The following is a 19003-nucleotide window of genomic DNA, read 5'->3' as shown; positions in this document are numbered from 1 at the left end:
ACCCAAACTCTCCATCCAGTTTGATGCAGAATTGGTTTGATACTGTTTGCATTTTCCTGCTGTCAAACAAACAAGAAACAAACCAACGAAACAGATTTGGGTAAAAATATACCCTCCTAGGGGGAAGTAATAAATAATAAGAACTAAAGATGTTTTCTTTAATTTTTAACTGGTTTGTGTTTAGCCATGAATATTTAATGTTAGAAAGAAATACTTTAGATGTGAGGCCTAGTTTCTGGGGCTTTAATAAATATTGATCAATAAGATAATTCACTGCAGTCAGAAGTGAACTCAAAAAAACTAATAAGTCTATTGAAAATAGAACAAAAACTTATTATGGTTTTCTGGGATTGTTAGAGACATTTTATTTGAAAGTGCCTATTTGTTCACTCATCCCATAAGTTAACCACTTACAGATACAACTTAAATAGCATCTGCACCACACTTCATGCAAGAATTAATATTATTATACAATATAATTACGTAAAGAAAAATCAGGGGCACTGAATTGCAACCACAGTTATTGGCGTGGTTGCTCGAGTGATGACTCACTTAATAACATCTCACAGTAACCTAGCAATACAAATAAAAATGTAGAAACAAACTAGACAGGTCGTGCTCGCTCATCACAAACAGGCTGTCGTGTTCGTGTTCAGAGAGTGTCGGCCGTCACCTGGCAGAGGGGAGGGAGAGGACTTGGTGCTGGAGGGACCCAGGAGCTTGACGTGAGAGGAATGAAACCAGCCTCTCTGACGCTTCTTGCCCCGAGCCTGGGGGGATAAATACGTGAGAACGAATCAATCTCCTGCCAGTTCACGTCTGAATTCCAAGTCGAGGGGATGAATTGATTAATTGATTTTGTCGGGCGCAGCGCCGAACCTCCAAAATCTAAGCAGCACAAACAACAATTTATCTTCTTGAACAATGATGGATCTTTAGAGGAAATTTACGTTCATGGCCTTCATAGATCCAACCAAGGTTTAGACTCAAGTCTGTGAATCAAAGGATTTCATCCGAGGTGATTTAAAAATGTAGCTTAGCATTTTCATTTACTACTGGTGGTGATACAATGCAATTTTGAGAAAACTGCAATAACATTGAACAAAACTGTTTTAGTTGTGATCGGAGCTGTGTTGCTAACTTGGCCCGGCTCTCATTACTGTACATCCAGGAGCTGCAGCCTCAGCACAAAACAGATTGGCCTCTCACTGCCATAGACACTTGACCTATAGACACCTCTGTTATTACTCCTGTAGCCTCCTGTCCACCTTTCATCAGCTGCTCATTGATCTGACCAGTCAGCAGATACAAACACATCAACAATATTACCTCTGATGAACTTCTTCAGGTCCATGGTTTTACTCTCTATGCACCGCAAACTAATGCACATCATGTCAAACTAGACCTAAACAAGCAGAAATTATATTCCATTATCAATTAAATAAGTAATTTGGTCTTGAAAATGGGCAACATTTGTGAAACCTAAAGATGAAGCCTGACTGTGTCTGAATGTCACTCCAATAAAGCATTTAACTATTTTTACCTGATTAATTTATTGATCAAGTATAGTTTCAGATGGCAAACACATTTTATGACAACTCTTTAACCTAGAAGAGCACAATTTTTATCACATCATTCAGGATGTAATTTCCTTAAGTCAAAGACGGAAAGGACATAAAAAGAGGATGTGTAAGTATTCCCCTCTGAAAATATGCAGTGCTGTGTGACCAATTAATCACACAGTGCCCCAAGACAAAGTTGACCTTGGTCTTTGAGCCAAGGTAAAAACTTTGTGGCTGAAATGTTTAAGGTTTAGCAGCTACCATTATTATTTTATTCTTGCTCCTTAATAAAAAAAAAAAGACTCCTGTAATTATACTAATGCCCTACAGGCTTCAGTGACTCACCTGCAGTTCCCCGAGCCACCAGCCGGTGGAGTTCTTGGCCAGGACCACGATCAGTTGCCCTGGAGACAGTTGCAGCTGATGCATCGTCGGGGTGACAGAGGCGGTGACTGCCTGGGCGATCTCTGTTGAACCAAACAGGGAGTGGAGGGGAGATTTAGACCCAGCAGAGAGTCACAGTTAACCAGCAGGTTCAGTGTGTGAAGTGTGTGGGTGTGTTCATCTCACCAGGCTTCTTGACTGGAGCTCCAGGTCTTGACGCCTTAATGAGAGAAGAGATCGTAAAGCACATGTTTAACAACCGAGACTGTAAAATAACTTTAACTAAAAATTGTTTAAAAAATCAATTAGCTTATTAACTTATCTTTAAGACACCAGTTCAGTTCACAGCTCACCTCTGGCTCAACAGGTCGGACGTAGTTGGAGGGAAACACCCCGGTCTTGTCTCCGATACATCCTCGCCACCACTCTCCTTCTCTCTCCGTCACCATGACAACATCCCCCTCAACAAACGTCAGGTCCCCCGCCTCTGGGCTCTCGTACGTGTACAAGGCCACGTACTCTGGTTAGGATTTAATGTTGGGGATATTGATAAGGCAAATGTAAGTTAACTTGTGTGAGCGAAGACCTTTCAGTTTTCTTATAGATGAGTTAAACTTACCCTCCAGGTGAGCGCAGTCTGAGTCAAACGCATCCACCCTACGACGGGAACAAAACGCAGTCAAATCTAACTACAGTTTTACATCAGACAGATGTGTGTGTGTGTATGTGCGTTCTCATGTGTGTATTCCTACTCTGTGTTTCCGCCCGTCTCCAAAGTGACATAGCTTTTGGGGAACCACCCCTGCGTCCCGTTGAGCTGTCCCAACCACCACTCCTCCCTCTGCTGCAGCACGCTGATGATGTCACCCTGCGAGAAGCTCAGCAGCACGGTGATGGCGTCACCGGAGGAGAGGTTGAGGTGAGTGTCGGAGGTGGCCGACCACGAGGAGACGGCACGGGCCAGCAGAGGGACCGGGGACTGAGGAGGGAGCGAAACAATTAATTTCTAGAGTCGATTACAAACCAATAGATCAACTCGAAATATCTGCACAGCTTCGCCTGACTCTTTAAGACCGTGAGAGGTAACCTACAAATGTCAGACCTACTAACACTGATGTTTTCTGCGGGGGAGATGGAGATCTGTGAATGTCTGTGTGACCCGCGGAGAGAGAGTGAGAAACTCCCAGCGGAGAAGGACTATAAATACGCAGCCATGCTGCTGTTGAAGTGTTTGTGTTGGAGTGTGCAGCGCTGTGTGTGTAACCCAGCCAGACCTAGTTCCTCAGCTGCCAAAGACAGTTTATAGCCCAGATATGTACTACGACGGCCGAGAGAGACCACTACACTGACAGGAAACCAGCTACGGTCAGGAATCTGTCTCACTAAACAGCAAAATACAGATAAAACTGTATTTTTCAAAATTTTACCTGATCCAATCATTTTTATACTTTGATTTTAGTGCAAATAGACCAATTTAAACTTTTTCACACAGTAAACTGAGGTGGTAAACATGGTTATACCAGCGACATATTAGTGTATTGGGTAACACTTCACAATAAGGGTCCCTTAATTAACATTAGTTAGTACATTATTAAGCATCAATTAACTGTTTACAGATATATTAACAATGATTATTATGTATTACTTAGGATTAGGAAACAAATTAATTAAAGCAGAAGTAAGTGGTCCGGTCGTTTTCGCTAATGCTGCGTTCCAGGCAGGCTTTTGAAATCGTAAATTACAGCTTCAAGTCACAACTTACGACTTTGTAGCGTTCCAGGCAACCCACTCGTGTTTTTCCGACCTGTTTTACCGGTGAAAGTCACTATAACGGCCACTCGTAACTTCCGACCGGTGAACTCGTAGGCTACCAGATCGACCTGGTACCACTTCACGGTCGGAAAAATACAAGTTTCCTTGAACGCACCATAACAGTCCTCGTCCCTACGTCGCCACATTCACGGCGTCCCTTGGCTGCACACACAGCCCTGCATGCCGTTCTCTCTCCTCATTGGATAAAAACTGTAGGATACGATAAATGTTTTCTCTTCGGCTCAGAGCAGAGCAGAGGGACTGACAGACCCGTGATTCAGTCCAAACACTCTATGTAAGTGATTGTTGTCGGAAGATATAACTATTTAAGACTTATATTAACACAAATATATCACTTACTTCTGCTTTAATGTAGCCTATTAGTAAGCAGTTAATTAATGTTTACTACTCAAAGTTAGTTAATAAATTAAGTAATAATAAAAGTTGAATAATGTAATTACTTATCATTATGTATGCATTACTCAGCATTAATTAACCCATTAGTTTATATATTAATGCTTAATAATGTACTAACTAATGTTAATTAAGGGACCCTTATTGTAAAGTTTTACCGTGTATTGTATTGTTAGCATAACAAGTTTAAGTTTTCTGCGCCTTTAGGCTCTTGTTGTCTTTTAATGTGACAACTAATGACAGAGTGTAGAGGAATATAGAAACCCTAAAAGCAAAAGTCTTCCGTGTTCCTTCTCATGAATAAAACGTGGGCTCTTCCTCCAGGAAATAAATGCTAATCTCTCTAAACTGTCACAGTGACAAGACAAGTTTTCGTCTTGCTGCTGAGGTAGGTCACAGAAAAGTTCATCCGTCCATTTAAAGTAAGTTTTGTAAGAGAAGTTCACTGACTTTCCTCCGTACCTGTGAAGCGTCTGATTGGGCGGGAGCGGTGCTTTCGCCTGTTACCTCCCCATCTGGGACTCTGGGAAACAGGAGGTAGAAAGCGTAAGGAAAAGGGGGGGAAAAAACAGAGGAATAAAAACAAGCCAACAGTGGAGTGGCATAAATTACAATGCCCAAGGTGACTGTTACAGACTAGCAGTCAGCGAAAAAGCTCAAACCGTTCTATCTTTAGTGTTGAGAAAGTGAAACATCAGACAGAAAAGGTCTTTGGAGACTGTCCCAACTCATTTCTCCCTCTGTGTGGTGTGTGTGTGTGTGTGTGTGTTACCCTATGATAAGTGGCGGTGGCGGACGGGACGTTTTTCCAGGTGAAGTGGGGGCGGTCTCTGTGGCGGAGGCCGTGGGACATTTCTCGGCGTAACTCTGGGGGAACCAGCCCCTGTTTCCGCGGTAACTCCCACACAGCCAGCCAGGCTCACCGACGGTCTGCTCATCCACCTGCATCACGGAAAACACGGTGTAATCACACTCAGTCACACAGAACAAGGTGGCGATGATGAAAAACACGGTGTTTCCCCCACTGCAGTCGTTACTGTTACACAACAACGACAACAACACAACACAACACAAGCGGCGCATTCACACAGTCGTCACATTGTCACAGTGGTGACGGCTGCACACACTGACATTTTGCTCTTTACACACCATCTGCTCGCCGCACTGCCCTTTTTATTCGGGCAGATTTGACAACTTTTTGTTTACACTCGACCTTGTTTGTTGCTGTAGCTGTGTTGTGGACCTTTGCCAGCTCACACCTTGTCACTGCTTGACTGAGCCGGGCTGGCAGTCCAGGTTCAGTCTATTAGTCCGCTCATTAGTCCTCCAACTCTATGGCAATGTAGTGATTTAGGCTGGATTATCTTCACATGAGGGGACAAACTCGATATTTACTCTACTCTGTGATTGAAATTGTGAAATTATTTTTGATTTCTATATTTTTACTTTTTATACTGTACATATATACAAGGGGTAGGATGATATAAGTTTTTTACTTCTTCCTACTCCATGTTAAGGCTGTTGATGAATATGATTTATACATTTTTTTTATTTTTCTGTTACTTTTTGGGTTTTTTTTGGGTGTTTTTTTGTAATTGTTTGCTTTGTCTTCTGTCTGTTTCTTTTATACCACTTTACCTGTTCGAAATAAAGGCTTAATAATAATAATAATAATAATAAAAGTAGAATGATCATTTACATAATAATAAATAATATCTACATTCTGAGTAAAACATTTGAGTAAAAATAGTAATGAAAGATTGTCTTGCTGTGCAAAACTATGAAGGGAAGAGTTCCTTCTGGTGAAGCAGGTTAAAATGAAAAACTGAATCACAGGGTAATACTCAACAAAATGCTGAAATATTTATGTAATGAAAATACTGCCTCAGTCTCTGCATCTCGGGGTAAAAGTGTAAAATCTGTGAGTCAGACATCTGCATTGTGTATTTACAGTTTGTGTGTGTGTCGTACCTCTATGTGACAGTCTGCGTCGATACTCAGCTCATCTGCGTTGCGGGCGACAAACGAGTACAGAGCTTTATACGTGGTCAGCTTTATAGATTGTTCTGCCGCCGTCGCCGCCGCCACTGTCGCCACCGGCTGCTGTCCTCCTCCTCCTCTTTCCTGTATCTCTCTCCTCCTCCTCTCCTCTTCCTCTTCGTTCCGTTTTCTCCTCTCTTCTTCCTCCTCCTTTTTCCTCTTCTCCTCCTCCTCCTCCTCTCTTCTTCTCCTCTCCTCCTCCTGTGCTTTTTCCTGGGCTGCTCGGAGGCAGGCCTGCGCCTCCCTCTCCTCCTCCTCCCTCTGTCGGGCCCTCTGCTCCTCCAGGAGCCTCCTCTGACGGGCCTCCTCTTCCTCTTTCTCCCGCTTCTCCTGCTCCCTCTGCTCTTGTTCCCTCCTCTCTTGCTCGAGCTTTGCCAGTCTGTGGGACATCATTTTTCACTTTTTAAAGCTCTTTAAATCATAAACCAACACAGTGATGGTGCATTTTTATAAGAAACGAAGTTCTCCACAAAACTCGGGCAGACTCAAGTCATGGATCATGTAGAATAATGTGCTGCCTAAGTCACACGTTTTCTCACGCTCACCTGGCTGCCTCCTCTTCCTCCCTCCTCTTCCTTTCTTTCTCCTCCTCCCTGCGTCTCTGCAGCTCCCTCAGTTTCTCCTCTTTGACTCGGTGCAGGTCGTCCAGGACAGCCTGCTGCCTCACCTGCTTCTCCCTCAGCTCCTAATGCAGCCCCCGCGTATCCAACACATCAGAGGGAAACAGAGACACAAGCATCAACCAGCAGAACAACAACAGTCATAATCAATCACAACAACTGCATGCCAGCTTTTACTCTGCTCCAACCACAAGGCAGCTATCTGAAGTTGATGTACAGTAGTGTCTAGAGACTCCGTAGCTACTAAATCTATAGCAGGTAGTGGATGACATATATATCAATTATTTGATTCAGTAGCACAAATACAATCATAAAATAAAGTAAAGCAAAAAGGAGGAAGATCAAAAACTTCATTTGTAATATCAAAACAGGGAACTATGGGAAAATAAGTTTTAAATTACATAGATATAAACCAGTCAGTCACAATATTAAACTTACCCGTTTAAATGATATACAATGACAATAAAGCATTTTAATCTTAATCTTAAAATGTCGTGGCTAATCGGTGTTAAATATAAACTGAGATCAGTTTTTGTGTTTGTGTGTCTGTGTGTGTGTGAGTGTGTGTTTTACCCTCAGGGTTACTCCTGCTTACACAGAAAACACAGGCTAGAACAAATCCCATGGAGAGAATCAACAACAACAAAAATAAATTTAAAAAAAGGAGGATGTAGAACCACAGCAGAGTGAGAGAACTAAAACCTAAGGATGAGACGATGAGCGAACAGATCGAATCGTCACAGAATGAAAACAAAACAAAGTTTGGTTGATTGAGGCCAAAGGAGAAAGCAAGAGGTGGGATGAATTAGATAAATAAATAGCTTGGGGGTGATGAAGAGGATTACACAGTGGGAGGTGAAGAGAGGGAGACGTAGAGGAAGAGGGATAACCTTGATGAGAAGGAAGAGCTGGCTGAGGCAGGCCAGCAGAGACAGAAGGCCCCGCAGGACACAGTCATCCATATCCCCAAGCTATGAGAGAAGCACACGGTGTGACGACGGAGGAAAGGAGGGGGAGAGGGAGGGATGGACAGTGCAAGTGGAGGCATCACAGGAAAAAAGAAATGAGTGCACACGTCGAGAAAAGGAAGATTGAAAAGGAGGAAAGAAAACATCCCGTGAGCAGGAAGCAGAGGAAAAAGAGAAAGACAAAGGTTAAAAGCTTTAAAAAGCAGTTAAGAAATAAAAACAATAGAGCAGAAGAAAAGGGAAAGGCGATGCCACAATTATTAGTTTCAGATTGATGACAGGCTGTGAGCGGCCGTGACATCATTCTTCACAGGTATTGAATTATCAGGCTTTCTGCCAGCGAATGTGTGCATCCGAGCCTCCAGTGTGTGCACAATAACGGCTGGGTGTCAGGGTTTTCTTTGCCTGAGGGCTGAAACTTTAGAGTCACTGTGACCAGTTGAACAAGATTTCACAGCAGCGCTTTAAAACTCCCTGTTTTTGTTAAATTCCAATAAAGCCTGCGCCGAGCCAGAGTAAAAATAAAAAATAAAAACTTTCCACAGAGCAGCTTCTGAGAAATATTGATGGCAATGATTTGGTTTTCTCTGGGTTCCGCACAGCCATTTGTCTGCATTGTTTTTTTCTTTATATACAGTATATGAAAATCTCTAAAAACTTCCTTCATTGTGTTCATGTTTTGCCGATGGATTCACAACCAAAGCAGCTTTCAACACTCGACTTCTTTATTTTCATACTGTATGGAAATGATGGAGGCCAGATGAATTAACATTCAAATTTCGAAAACGCATGAGAATGATTTGTAAAACGATCACTGTCAAGTAAGAGTCAACATACAAACCCTCTGCCATGCCCAATTAAATAGTTAATACAGTGGTTCCCAACCTTTTTTGGCTCTTGACCCCATTTTGACATCACAGCTGTCAATCCAGATGCGCCAGCTCAGATATTTTTATATGCTGCATTTTATTTGAACTCAATTTATATTCAAGAAAGTGAAAGTATAGAATACAGTTGTTTAAGATTGTATGTGGTGTTTTTAATCATAATTTTAAAAAGAATAATAATTAGTTAAAAAACATTTATTTTTTTTATCAATTACGAGACATTTCAGGCGACCCCATTTGAACTCCAGGCGACCCCACATGGGGTCTCAACCCCAAGGTTGAGAAACACTGAGTTAATATGTTAAGGACATTATTGACAGGTGCTTTTGTATATCACAATACACCCCCGCCCCCCAGGACCCCTCCCTGTATTCAAAATCTGGATTCTCTTCCTTCCCACAAGCGAAACTATTGAACGTAAACATCTTCAAACTACGAGACATTCCCCAAAGACTAACGGGGAACATCACAGACACAACATCGCGGTCACAGTGCGATCTGTGTAGCAGCTTGACCCGGCTCGTCCTGCATTAAATTTGGGTTATGTTGAATTCAAATGGTCTAAAACTCCTTTGAGGTTTGAGGCTAAAAATGCCACCACCATCCTCCACATCCTGATCTGCTCCTCTGTGCCCGTCACTGACCTTAAGCTCCTTGTTGTACTGCTCCATCTGGGCCAGCTTGTCTGTCGTTTCCTTCTCCAGAATGTCGAGCTGGTCCTTCAGCCTCCGGCAGTTCACGCCTTTCTCCGTCACGCTCGTGGTCAGGGAGGTCAAAGTCGTCGCTGCAAGGCAAAGGTCAGCGGTCAGAGATGAATAACCCAGAGAATCCAGTGTGCTGTGAGCAGGCATTTGTTTGTACCCACATGACAGTTTGTTGAGGCTGATGTTTCGCAGCTTCTCAGTCAGCCTCTGTTGTTCTGGGACCAGCTGCGACAGCTTCCTCTGCCAGTCCTGTGGAAAACACAGAGACCCACACAAACAAAGAGAAAATCTAAATACATTTATGGAAATAATCTGAGTGAGAAAAGTTCAAAAGAGCGGAGATGAATTATTATATTTTTTATTTTTGTTAAATGTGAACCTCAAACTGAAGCTGCAGAGTGTTGATCTCTGTGATGCGCGTGTCCCTCTTCTGATTGATGAGGTCCACCTCTGCTTTCTGAATCCGCCTCTTGCTCTGAGCGTCACGGAGACGGCTTGAGATTTGCTTGTGCTTGTTGCCCTGGAGACCAGATGTTAGTTACCACTGTGAGCCCATACCTTCGTTAACACCGGACGTTTGTGAGCGTGCGATGTGTAAATGTATTAGTCTCACCACAGCCTCAAGCTCCAGCTCTAGACTTTTCTTTTTGGCCCTGAGTCGAGTGATTTCCTCCTGCTCCCCCTCTCTCCTCCTCCCCAGCTCCTCCCTCTTCCCTCGTTCCCACTCCTCCCTCCGCTGGCGCTCCATCTCCTGCTTCGCCGCCTTGAAGTATAAAGAAATATCGTCACCGGATAATGAATCAACAATCTAGATATCTAACATCTCACAGATGAGATGAGGCCACCTCTCCCACTCACCTCCTTCCTCTCCAGCTCCCTCAGCCTCTCCTCCTCCCTCTGTCTCTCCATCTCTCTCTGCCTCTCCAACCGCCTCTCCTCCTCCAGCCTCCTCCTGTTCTCCAGCTCCCTGGCCTCCCTCTCCCTTCGTTCGTGAGCATCCCTCTCCTCCTTTTCTCTCCTCTCTCTCTCTTTCCTCTGCTGCTCCTCCAGAGCCAGTCGTCGTTTCTCCAGCTCGGCGCTGCCTCGTGCAAAGTTCTCCTTCAGTTTGTCCTCAAAGGAGACTAAGACGAAGAGGAAGAGGAGGATGACACAAGGCAAAATTGATAATCATGGACATAACTAAACAAAGAGCATTGCAGATGACAACATACCACTGCTCTTGGTCTTTTGTGCAGATTCTGTTTCTGTTGTATCTATTAAACAGGGAGTTATGTAGGGTCCCGTTCCATTCACAAGCTCACTGGGCTTTATTCCTCCTCTGAAACAAGAAAAACACGGTTGTATGTGGTTTGAATTTCATCAATGAGTCCAGAAAATTAGCATCAGTCAGGGTGTATGTTACCTGAGAGAGGGAGGGACCAGGTCTTGAGGCAGAGTGAGCGGCAGAGGTCGACCAGTTTTAGCCATGTCCACCAGGTGCATGGCCAGAATGAACTCATCAGCTCGTAGCTGACCGTCCTTGTCCACGTCTGCCAGGGTCCTGTGGACACACACAACATAGTGAGTCACAGAGTAAAAGTAAGAAAGCTGTACCTCATTTTTGGTGAGAAGATTAATATTATTTTATAGCAGTATCATTGGGCTTTGGTCACTTGAGATGAACAGGCTGTAAACACTGACAAATTATCACCTCATAACATTGTTATGGGAAACAAGTTGGCAAACAGACACAGAGCAACACTAGCCTTAAACTGGAGTCATGAATCTGACCAACTCACAGATAAGTCCAATATTAATTCTCTTTTTGGTTCTGTTTTGGTCTTTGGTTCATTTGAGTCAAGTTTCTCTCCTTAGACCCTAAATGCTATATTCATTTGCTGGCTAGTAGCCGACTGGTGTTGAGCAGGCAGCGTACTGTTTTACAACTGGCTGCTGAAATGAGGGGACATGTATAAAAACTGGTGAAGATCATCTCTGGGTTTGTCACTACAAATGACCCTTTTTACATTACGTGTAGTCTTTTGATCCATGGCCAATGAACAATATTAGTGCAGCTTTAAGTTATTTTGTAACAACTGGAACATTAATAATAGTAATACAATGTCTATGCACTGTTATTCTTGGGGTAGTTTGATACATTTCCAGCTGAGAATCTGTTTAAACTAGGGCCACTGCAAAGGAGTGTCAATAATATAATATATGCAAATCTTTATTGTAATATCTGCTTTTATAAGTTATTTATCCCCAATGAGTATGTAACTCCATCCTTCAGGCAAATGTTTTATCCCGATGAAGCCATAGATCAGTAATAGAGTGAAAAAATCTCCATAGAAGGCGAAGAAGCAAAAATATTGTTTTAATGTCCTGACATTAGGCATGCATATTTGCCCCCTGTCTGATGATTAATAGCTGCTTTCATTAGCTGACGAAAGACATAGACCGGCTGAGCAGTGTTTACAAAGGCGATCTCACATACACAGGTAAATTGACACAAACACATGCACCTTGTACTCACCAGATAGTAGCAAGCTGAGTCTGGGTGAGGTTTGATGCTATCAGCGCATTTCTTACCTGAGGCCCTGAAAGGTAAAAAAAAAAAAAAAAAAGAGAAAGAAAAATCATCAGAAACAACAACAGAGTGGTTTCTCACCCCCTCTAATATGGATGTGTTTGCCTGCTGACATCCGTCGAGTGGGGTTAAGAGCGATCACAAGAGTACGTGAGTGCATGTGTACAAAGGGAAAGTGACCCAGCGAGTGCTCTGTCAAACGTTGACAAAACCGCTCATGAGCAGCCAAGCGGCCCTGAGAAGCTTGTGTTTATTTAAGTTGGAGACTGTCTATGTGTGTGTGTGTGTGTGTGTGTGTGTGAGTGAGAGAGAGATGCACCTGACAAGTAGCCACTCATGAGCTTGTCTAGTGTGTTGAACTGCTGACGGTACTTCAGTCTGGAGGCCTGTGGAACGGCCCAGTCACTTGCGCCCGTCTTCGGAGAGTTACTGGCCAAAGACGTGGTGGAGGAAGAATTTGAACTATGAACAAGAAAAAGAGAGACATGTCAATATGCCAGGATATCACCTGAAGGGAAATTACACAATAATATCATGTGGTCAGCGTTGCCTTCCTCCCTTGTATTCCAGCCTAGACTTAAAACCACTAATTGCTCAGAGACTCCCCGGTGTTTTTTCTCAGCTCTTAATTAGCTGTAGAGGAAGGTAGTGCAAACGGCCGCGTAGACAATGACTCTCTGAAACAAGACAGCACTGTGCTCTCAGGCTGCGCTAATCAGCCATTCTGTTTTTATTATAAACAATGCCCCTGCAAGAATAGCAAAAGGACAGGGTAGGTCGATGATGTTAATTTAAGAAAAATGTACTTTTCCTCAGTCATTACGGCCAGTTGGAAACTTGCAACGCCCCTCTGAAATAAGAGGAGAGGTTTCAAGGAGACAATGGGAGATGGAGTGCAGGTTTCTCTCTCTGCCTCAGGGCTTTTTTGTGTGGTTGTGCACAATGGTGCCATACGATACAACACTATTAAAACTTGTTATGTGTCTGCAAACAAAAACAGGCGAGAATAATGTATCTCGCATGGTGTTAGAGGGTGATCTGGGCGGCTGCCGGATCAACCAGTATGAGGCTTTTCTTTCCACCTATACCTGAGGTCGGGATTTTTTGTATGAATCGCTGGGCCATTCAAAACAATGAAATAAGATTCTACCCCTGTCCTTTTCTCAAACCACACAAAACACCATGAGGGGGATCAAGGATATTGGATACTGCTGTTGGCTGCCAGTGCACAAAATCTCTTCTTTGTTTACTCCTCATTAAGTCCCACCAGTCTAACTATTTCAGATAGGAGATCAAGTGATTCATCTAGAAACAGAAATGAGCTTGACCAGCACAGATGTACAATTACAAACCCTTCCGGTCGCTGTATCACATTTCCACTTCCCCTTTGGGAACATGCGTTGATAACACGTGACATTATTAGCATCAAACGTGGTAAATCCCATTGGTGTCACACTATAGTTAGCAGTTAGGCCTATAGAGCTCATTAAGTCCACCATGGATAACATTTCCAAACTTCCAAACTTCTTACATTTTAAAAACACTACGAGTAGTCAGTAAAGCTAGCAGCTCTGTGAGGCTGAACAGTAGGCAGGCGTAGCAGTATGCTACAGCTTTAAGCTAAATGCTAACAATACTACAGTTATATCCTGTAGGTTGAATGTTTACCAGATTCGCTATCATAGTTTAGCTCGTTGGCATGCTAGGCTAATTTTGCAGATGTTTGCTACGTTTTAACAATATAAAAACTGTGAAGGCTTTACATGATTACTATCACACAGTGAAGGACGTGAATGTGTGCCGAATTTCATAACAAACCAATCATGTCGAGACATTTCACTCAAAAACATAAAGAAAAAGTCAAAGTCATTAGGATTCATTTTCTGGGGACCTGTACATCTGTACATTATTTCATTGCAATCAAATTGTAGTAAAAAAAAAAGTGTTTACAAAAAAAAGTCTGGACCCTAAGATTAGTAGGCCCAATAAAAATAGATGGAAAATAATCATGACCTCTTCCCATAGGAATTTCATTTGATTCCTGTTCCCTTCTAATGTTTGTGACTCTAAACAAACCCACTTCCTACTGTTGGGAAACTAGAACATCAGATTTCAAAATGCCCTTCCTGTTCTCGCTGTTATCTAAGTGTTTCATCTGTCACATTCTTATCCTGAACCCTTCCCTGCAAAAAGTCTCAGAAAAAGCTTTTTTGGGAGCACTAATGGGTCGGCTTTGCTGTGTGTGACTTATGTTATTAACTGGCCTAAAAATCACAGCATAATAAATGTAAGATTAAAAAAAAAAAAGTAAAACTAAAACTTACTTGGAAATGAAATGCTTGATTCTAAATGTATTTTTCAACCGAATTCTGATACTGACAGTGCATGTGGATTTGTAAACGGTTACTGAGTAATCCTGAATTTGTCAATAATTTAGGCCTAACAGTAGATCTATATTATAATCTGGAAGTGATCTCACCTGCTGGATCCAAGGTCCAGGAGAGAGTTAGCTTTTGACATGCCAGTGGTTGGGGAGAATGCCATAGGCGAAGAGAAGCCAGAGAGGGGGAGACCTGAAAAACAGCCGGAGGTAGTTATTTAGTCAATTTCATTCTGACAGATTGATGGTAGGCTAAGGTGAGAAAATATGCGAATGTTTTTGTGCATGCACGTAAATGCATACAATAGGTTTTTCTAATGCAATCAATCTCTGACAAGCTGTGAACATGCAGAGAGCAGCTGCCCTTGAATGTGTTTATATCTAATCTTATCTCCTAATACTTTACAGTCACAGCACACAGAGCTCCAGCAGCAAGGTTATTGACATCTGGCTAAAAACAAAGCAATCGCAGTTGCCTGCAACCTTGCGCCAAAGAGGATTAGTCTCGAGAGCTGTAGCACTGATAGGCCTATATTTTCATAAGCAAAGCTGCGGTAGATATCAGCAGAGGGAACAGAAAACAATGGCAACAAAAAATTAGACTCATTCTCATTAGATCATGCTCATTTCACAGCCAAAAATTGCACTTGAACAGAGAGAGATTAATAAGAGAGCAGCAAAGGGAGAAATGGAGGTTAGAAATGAAGAGAACAGAGTGAGATAAAATAAGGAACCCAAAAGAAAAAAAACTAAATGAGTTTGTATACATATTACTTTATGCGCACCCACACCTTGTACACTGAATCTTTTTATGTAACATGTACAGTAACTGCAGTAAAAATGAAAAATTAAAAAATAAAAACTATGGTAACTCATCTTCTTGGTGATGAAAAGCAGCTCTTTACTGCATACAGCAACATGCACACATACTATACAGCTCCGTCCTCAGTGCAGTGCATAAGACCTCAGGGAGCAGATGTATAAGGTGCAGCCCTTTGATGCTGAGTATGTAATCTACACCACATTACTGCACCACTGAAGCTCAGGCCCTGAATCACTGACCCTGATACGCTAAATATTACACTGGATTGCCCTAGCTACACGAAAATCCATTACTGAGAAGTCATTATCTACCAGGCAGTTTTAAATTAGTGATTTGTTAAGTAGAGTTGTTCCAATAGAACCTAATGCCTTAGCTTGCAAAAGCTAATGTTGTATGTTACGGCGAGGAAAACAAACTGTCAAACAGCCAAAAATAACAGTTTTAACTGAATATAGTTATTATTTGTTTTGTTTACACATGTATACATGGAGAAATGTTTCTATTTCAGAGTTAGCTTGGAATTTGTGAAAAATATACAGATCATCCACTGTTTATTCATTTACCTTCAGGTGTAATGCTTTGTAATTTAAGGTAGGCTACTGTGTTATTTATTTTTGTGACATGCAAATTTAAATATCTCCAATTTACATTTTTTCAGAAGTCAATTCAAAAACCTATATTTGATATATCTTTCCTCTTGGGTCAGATATCACCGAGCTAAAACTAGTTTTGTTAACCGGTGCAGTTAGCTATGTACTTTAACTTCATGCATGTAACAATTGCAACTGGCAGTTACTGGGAGTAAATAAACTAATTTCTATCCAACAACAAGTTTGTGTGTCCTACACCTTTCAAAGTTTCATTGAAATTAACATGACCTGTGTACATGTTCCAAAGTCATTGATATTGTGTTATTTGCAGGTGTACAAATTAATATCCAGTACAAGCTTTTCTATGCAGCGAGAATTGTTCCCACACTAATGATTTCATGTTACATTAGTTATTAATTATAATTTAATTCAATTTAATTTAATTATTATTAATTTTAATAATTGGAACGTGACCCAACATCTTCAGTGTATGTTCGCCTTCTTGACCAGGGTCAATTTTGAGTGAACTGGTGCTAATCCCCTAGTTAACATCTGGCTTTATTTGTCCAGGGAGCGAATTAGAAGTGGTTCTACTGCAGAACCAACCTGCATTGTTGGGAACAAGTGGTGGGGTGAGGAGGTTCATATTGCCGTTGGGGAGTCCAGAGTTTCCCAGTGAGGTGATGAGGGGTAGAGTCATTGGCGTTGGCACCAGGGGTTGCACAGAGTGCATGATGGGGATGGGTGTTAGGATGGGCATGGCTGACATAGTTGACATGGATGACAGACCAACTGACAGATTTGGCATTGAACCCATTCCTGTAAGAAGGAAATACACATGTGAACACGATGAGGAGACTGATGTGAAAGTTAAATATAAAAATGGGTCACTTATTTTTTGTTGAATGGAAATTCTGAAATTATTGCATATGAACTTTGTTAAATCAAGGACTTTTGTACATTATTTGAAAGCTAGCATCATTTTGTAGACTCAATCATTTTGTCTGAGCAGCTATTTCATTTTTCTAACCCGTTTTCAAATCAAACACTTGCATCCCTGCTTTTTATTTCGCTACTGACAAAATACTATTTGACAGAGGTTATGTTCTCGGGGAGAGAGTGAAAAGACATTTGAAGCTGTAATGAGGGTGTTATCTTTTCAGAAAGGATTTTTTTTACCAAAACGTGCTGATGAAGGGATGGTTGACGCCAGATTGGAGACAGGAGGCTGCTTCATTATTATTGGCAAGGAGGAGGGCAAATTTCGCCCCTGAAGCTTGAGTTTAATGAGCTTCATAGCGATGGAGAACTCCAGTCTGTCCATCTTCCCATCGCTGTCCAGGTCAGCGAGGTTCCTACAGAGGAGACAGAGAGAGAGAGAGAGTCACACAACATCTGTAAACTCCCTATTTTTGGGCCTAATAGAAACACAAAGTCACACAGGGGACAAAGTTGCGGTGGGACTGAATTCCAGTGGCGTTGTTCCTACAAACACCACAACATACATGCTGTCCGTTCTAAGTACAGTACACACACACACACACATACACAGTTTACTGGGTGGGGCAGGTTGTGAAGGAAGCAGAAACTAAAGAGGAAGTTCAAACAAACCTTGGACCAAAAACAAAGATTGGACTCCCTGACCCATTTGCTCTGGATCAACAATTAAATTTGCATAACTTGGGATGAAGTTTCACTGAGCTGTTAGTAGGAACTTACCAGATCTCAGCCAGGACAGAGGCGGGCAGGCCAGACTGGAGGAAGAATTTTCTTGCCTGTTCTCCTGAAGATGGACAAAAGTCAAGAGGGTTCAGACAGAGGCAGGTGGCACCCAGGTGACATTACAAGGTGTTATTCATAAACACGACTCAGTCTGTTTGTTGTGACAACAGCCTACCTGAGACATAGCCGAGGATGGGGGCGAGGGTGTCGAACTGTTTGTCGTGTTTCCCCCTCTCCTCTGGAGTGATGGCCCAAACACTGGCTCCACCTGGACACAACCAAAGAGAAAGGCCAGACTGGTTACAAACAGGACTATGAGAGCACGCTGCTCCCTTTAGTTGGTGTAAATCCCAAAATGATTAAGGGTCACTTAAAAGTAGGAGCCACAGAGTTCCCCATATTTCACTTCCCTCCCTGTGCTTCCTGTCTGTCTGCACATTCTACTATTAGAAGCCATAAAACACCCCAGAAAATGAAAAAATAAATCTTAAAAAAAAGGAGGAAGGGAGGGAAGGAGCAAGAGGTTGTATGAGCATGAAGCCCTGGACTACACTGAGTTTAGTAATAGGTAACAGGGCAGTTAATTGATATTTTCATGAAAAAAAAGAAAATATTAATCTTCTAGTACATTCTCTCGTCTCTGAAGTCAATATAGACCATAACAACCTTCAGAAAACTTGATGTTGCACTGAGCAACTAACAGATGAAAAGGCTGAACTGCTTATGTGACTAAAAAGTAATCTGAATCACCACAACAGCATCAACCAAGATGCTAATTCCCAAATGCACACAAACCACACACGTACTGCAATATACTCTAATCATGCACAATATCAACAAATGCTACTGGTGCAACAAGAGAGGAACCACATTACATGAAGATCAAGCTTCATCACTTAAACAATTCTAACAACATCATTTGCTGGGAAAGAAAAATATTCAATTTAAAAAGAGGAAAGCTCAACAATTTTTTAGCATAACATTTTGGCTGTGCTTCATCCGTAAACACTCACAAAAAGCAGCAACACATTTAGAGTCCCCAGAGCGGAATAGCAAACACTGTGTCTTTTTTTACCCCGCCATCCAAAAAGTCTGCATAATTTCCATGCCAAATGAGATCTCCCTCAGATGAAACCACTCTCGACCAACTCCCGACAATGATTAATGTATAAAAATGCCCCGTCAGCTTTTCTTGCACTCTGCTCGAGTCTTGCATATCTCAAGGTAAGTTCAGGGTTGGCCATGAATTAAATATAAAGTCAAATGTGCTGCGTGAGGGGGGATGAGACTCAATTCACACTCAGTTTCATAGGATGTCTTTAATAAAGGGGGATGAAAGATTATCATCTGAGCTGATAACCAATTAATCATAAGGGAATCCATGAAATTAAACAAATCATAACACGATCAGGGCATACTGAAAACCTTTTCCTTCACTTCTTGTCCGTAACTTCAAAGCTGTGAAGCCATCATTCAAAAAAAAAAAAAAAAATTGACTGTGTGGACAATGAGCACAGACACATTTGTC

General features: G+C 42.0%; 1 protein-coding gene across 3 annotated transcripts in view; it reads right to left on the bottom strand.

The window, feature by feature from the left end:
- The window catches only part of itsn2a (intersectin 2a), a 37409-nt gene that overhangs the window by 6815 nt on the left and 11591 nt on the right, over nt 1-19003 (bottom strand). For 2 of the 3 annotated variants that reach the window (XM_085770945.1, XM_085770946.1), the window contains exons 3-26: nt 17651-17743; nt 17473-17536; nt 16933-17108; nt 16360-16572; nt 14440-14533; nt 12280-12422; nt 11907-11970; nt 10794-10931; nt 10603-10709; nt 10250-10512; nt 10005-10154; nt 9771-9911; nt 9553-9640; nt 9332-9471; nt 6758-6897; nt 6144-6591; nt 4945-5114; nt 4635-4695; nt 2699-2925; nt 2566-2603; nt 2300-2466; nt 2133-2166; nt 1908-2029; nt 674-770 (exon numbers count right to left, since the gene is read on the bottom strand). In XM_085770945.1, coding sequence (XP_085627071.1) covers nt 674-770; nt 1908-2029; nt 2133-2166; nt 2300-2466; nt 2566-2603; nt 2699-2925; nt 4635-4695; nt 4945-5114; nt 6144-6591; nt 6758-6897; nt 9332-9471; nt 9553-9640; nt 9771-9911; nt 10005-10154; nt 10250-10512; nt 10603-10709; nt 10794-10931; nt 11907-11970; nt 12280-12422; nt 14440-14533; nt 16360-16572; nt 16933-17108; nt 17473-17536; nt 17651-17743 — 3378 coding nt within the window. Of the gene's footprint in view, nt 1-673; nt 771-1907; nt 2030-2132; nt 2167-2299; nt 2467-2565; nt 2604-2698; nt 2926-4634; nt 4696-4944; nt 5115-6143; nt 6592-6757; nt 6898-7722; nt 7804-9331; nt 9472-9552; nt 9641-9770; nt 9912-10004; nt 10155-10249; nt 10513-10602; nt 10710-10793; nt 10932-11906; nt 11971-12279; nt 12423-14439; nt 14534-16359; nt 16573-16932; nt 17109-17472; nt 17537-17650; nt 17744-19003 lie in introns of all 3 variants that reach the window. The other variant, XM_085770944.1, reaches the window with a different exon arrangement.

The sequence above is a fragment of the Trachurus japonicus genome, chromosome 24 (genome assembly GCF_045865225.1).
Source record: "Trachurus japonicus isolate A0001 chromosome 24, Traja_1.0".
NCBI classification, from domain to species: Eukaryota; Metazoa; Chordata; class Actinopteri; order Carangiformes; family Carangidae; genus Trachurus; species Trachurus japonicus.
The sequence above is the reverse complement of the archived record's forward strand: the minus strand, read 5'-3'. Positions and strand labels throughout refer to the sequence as shown.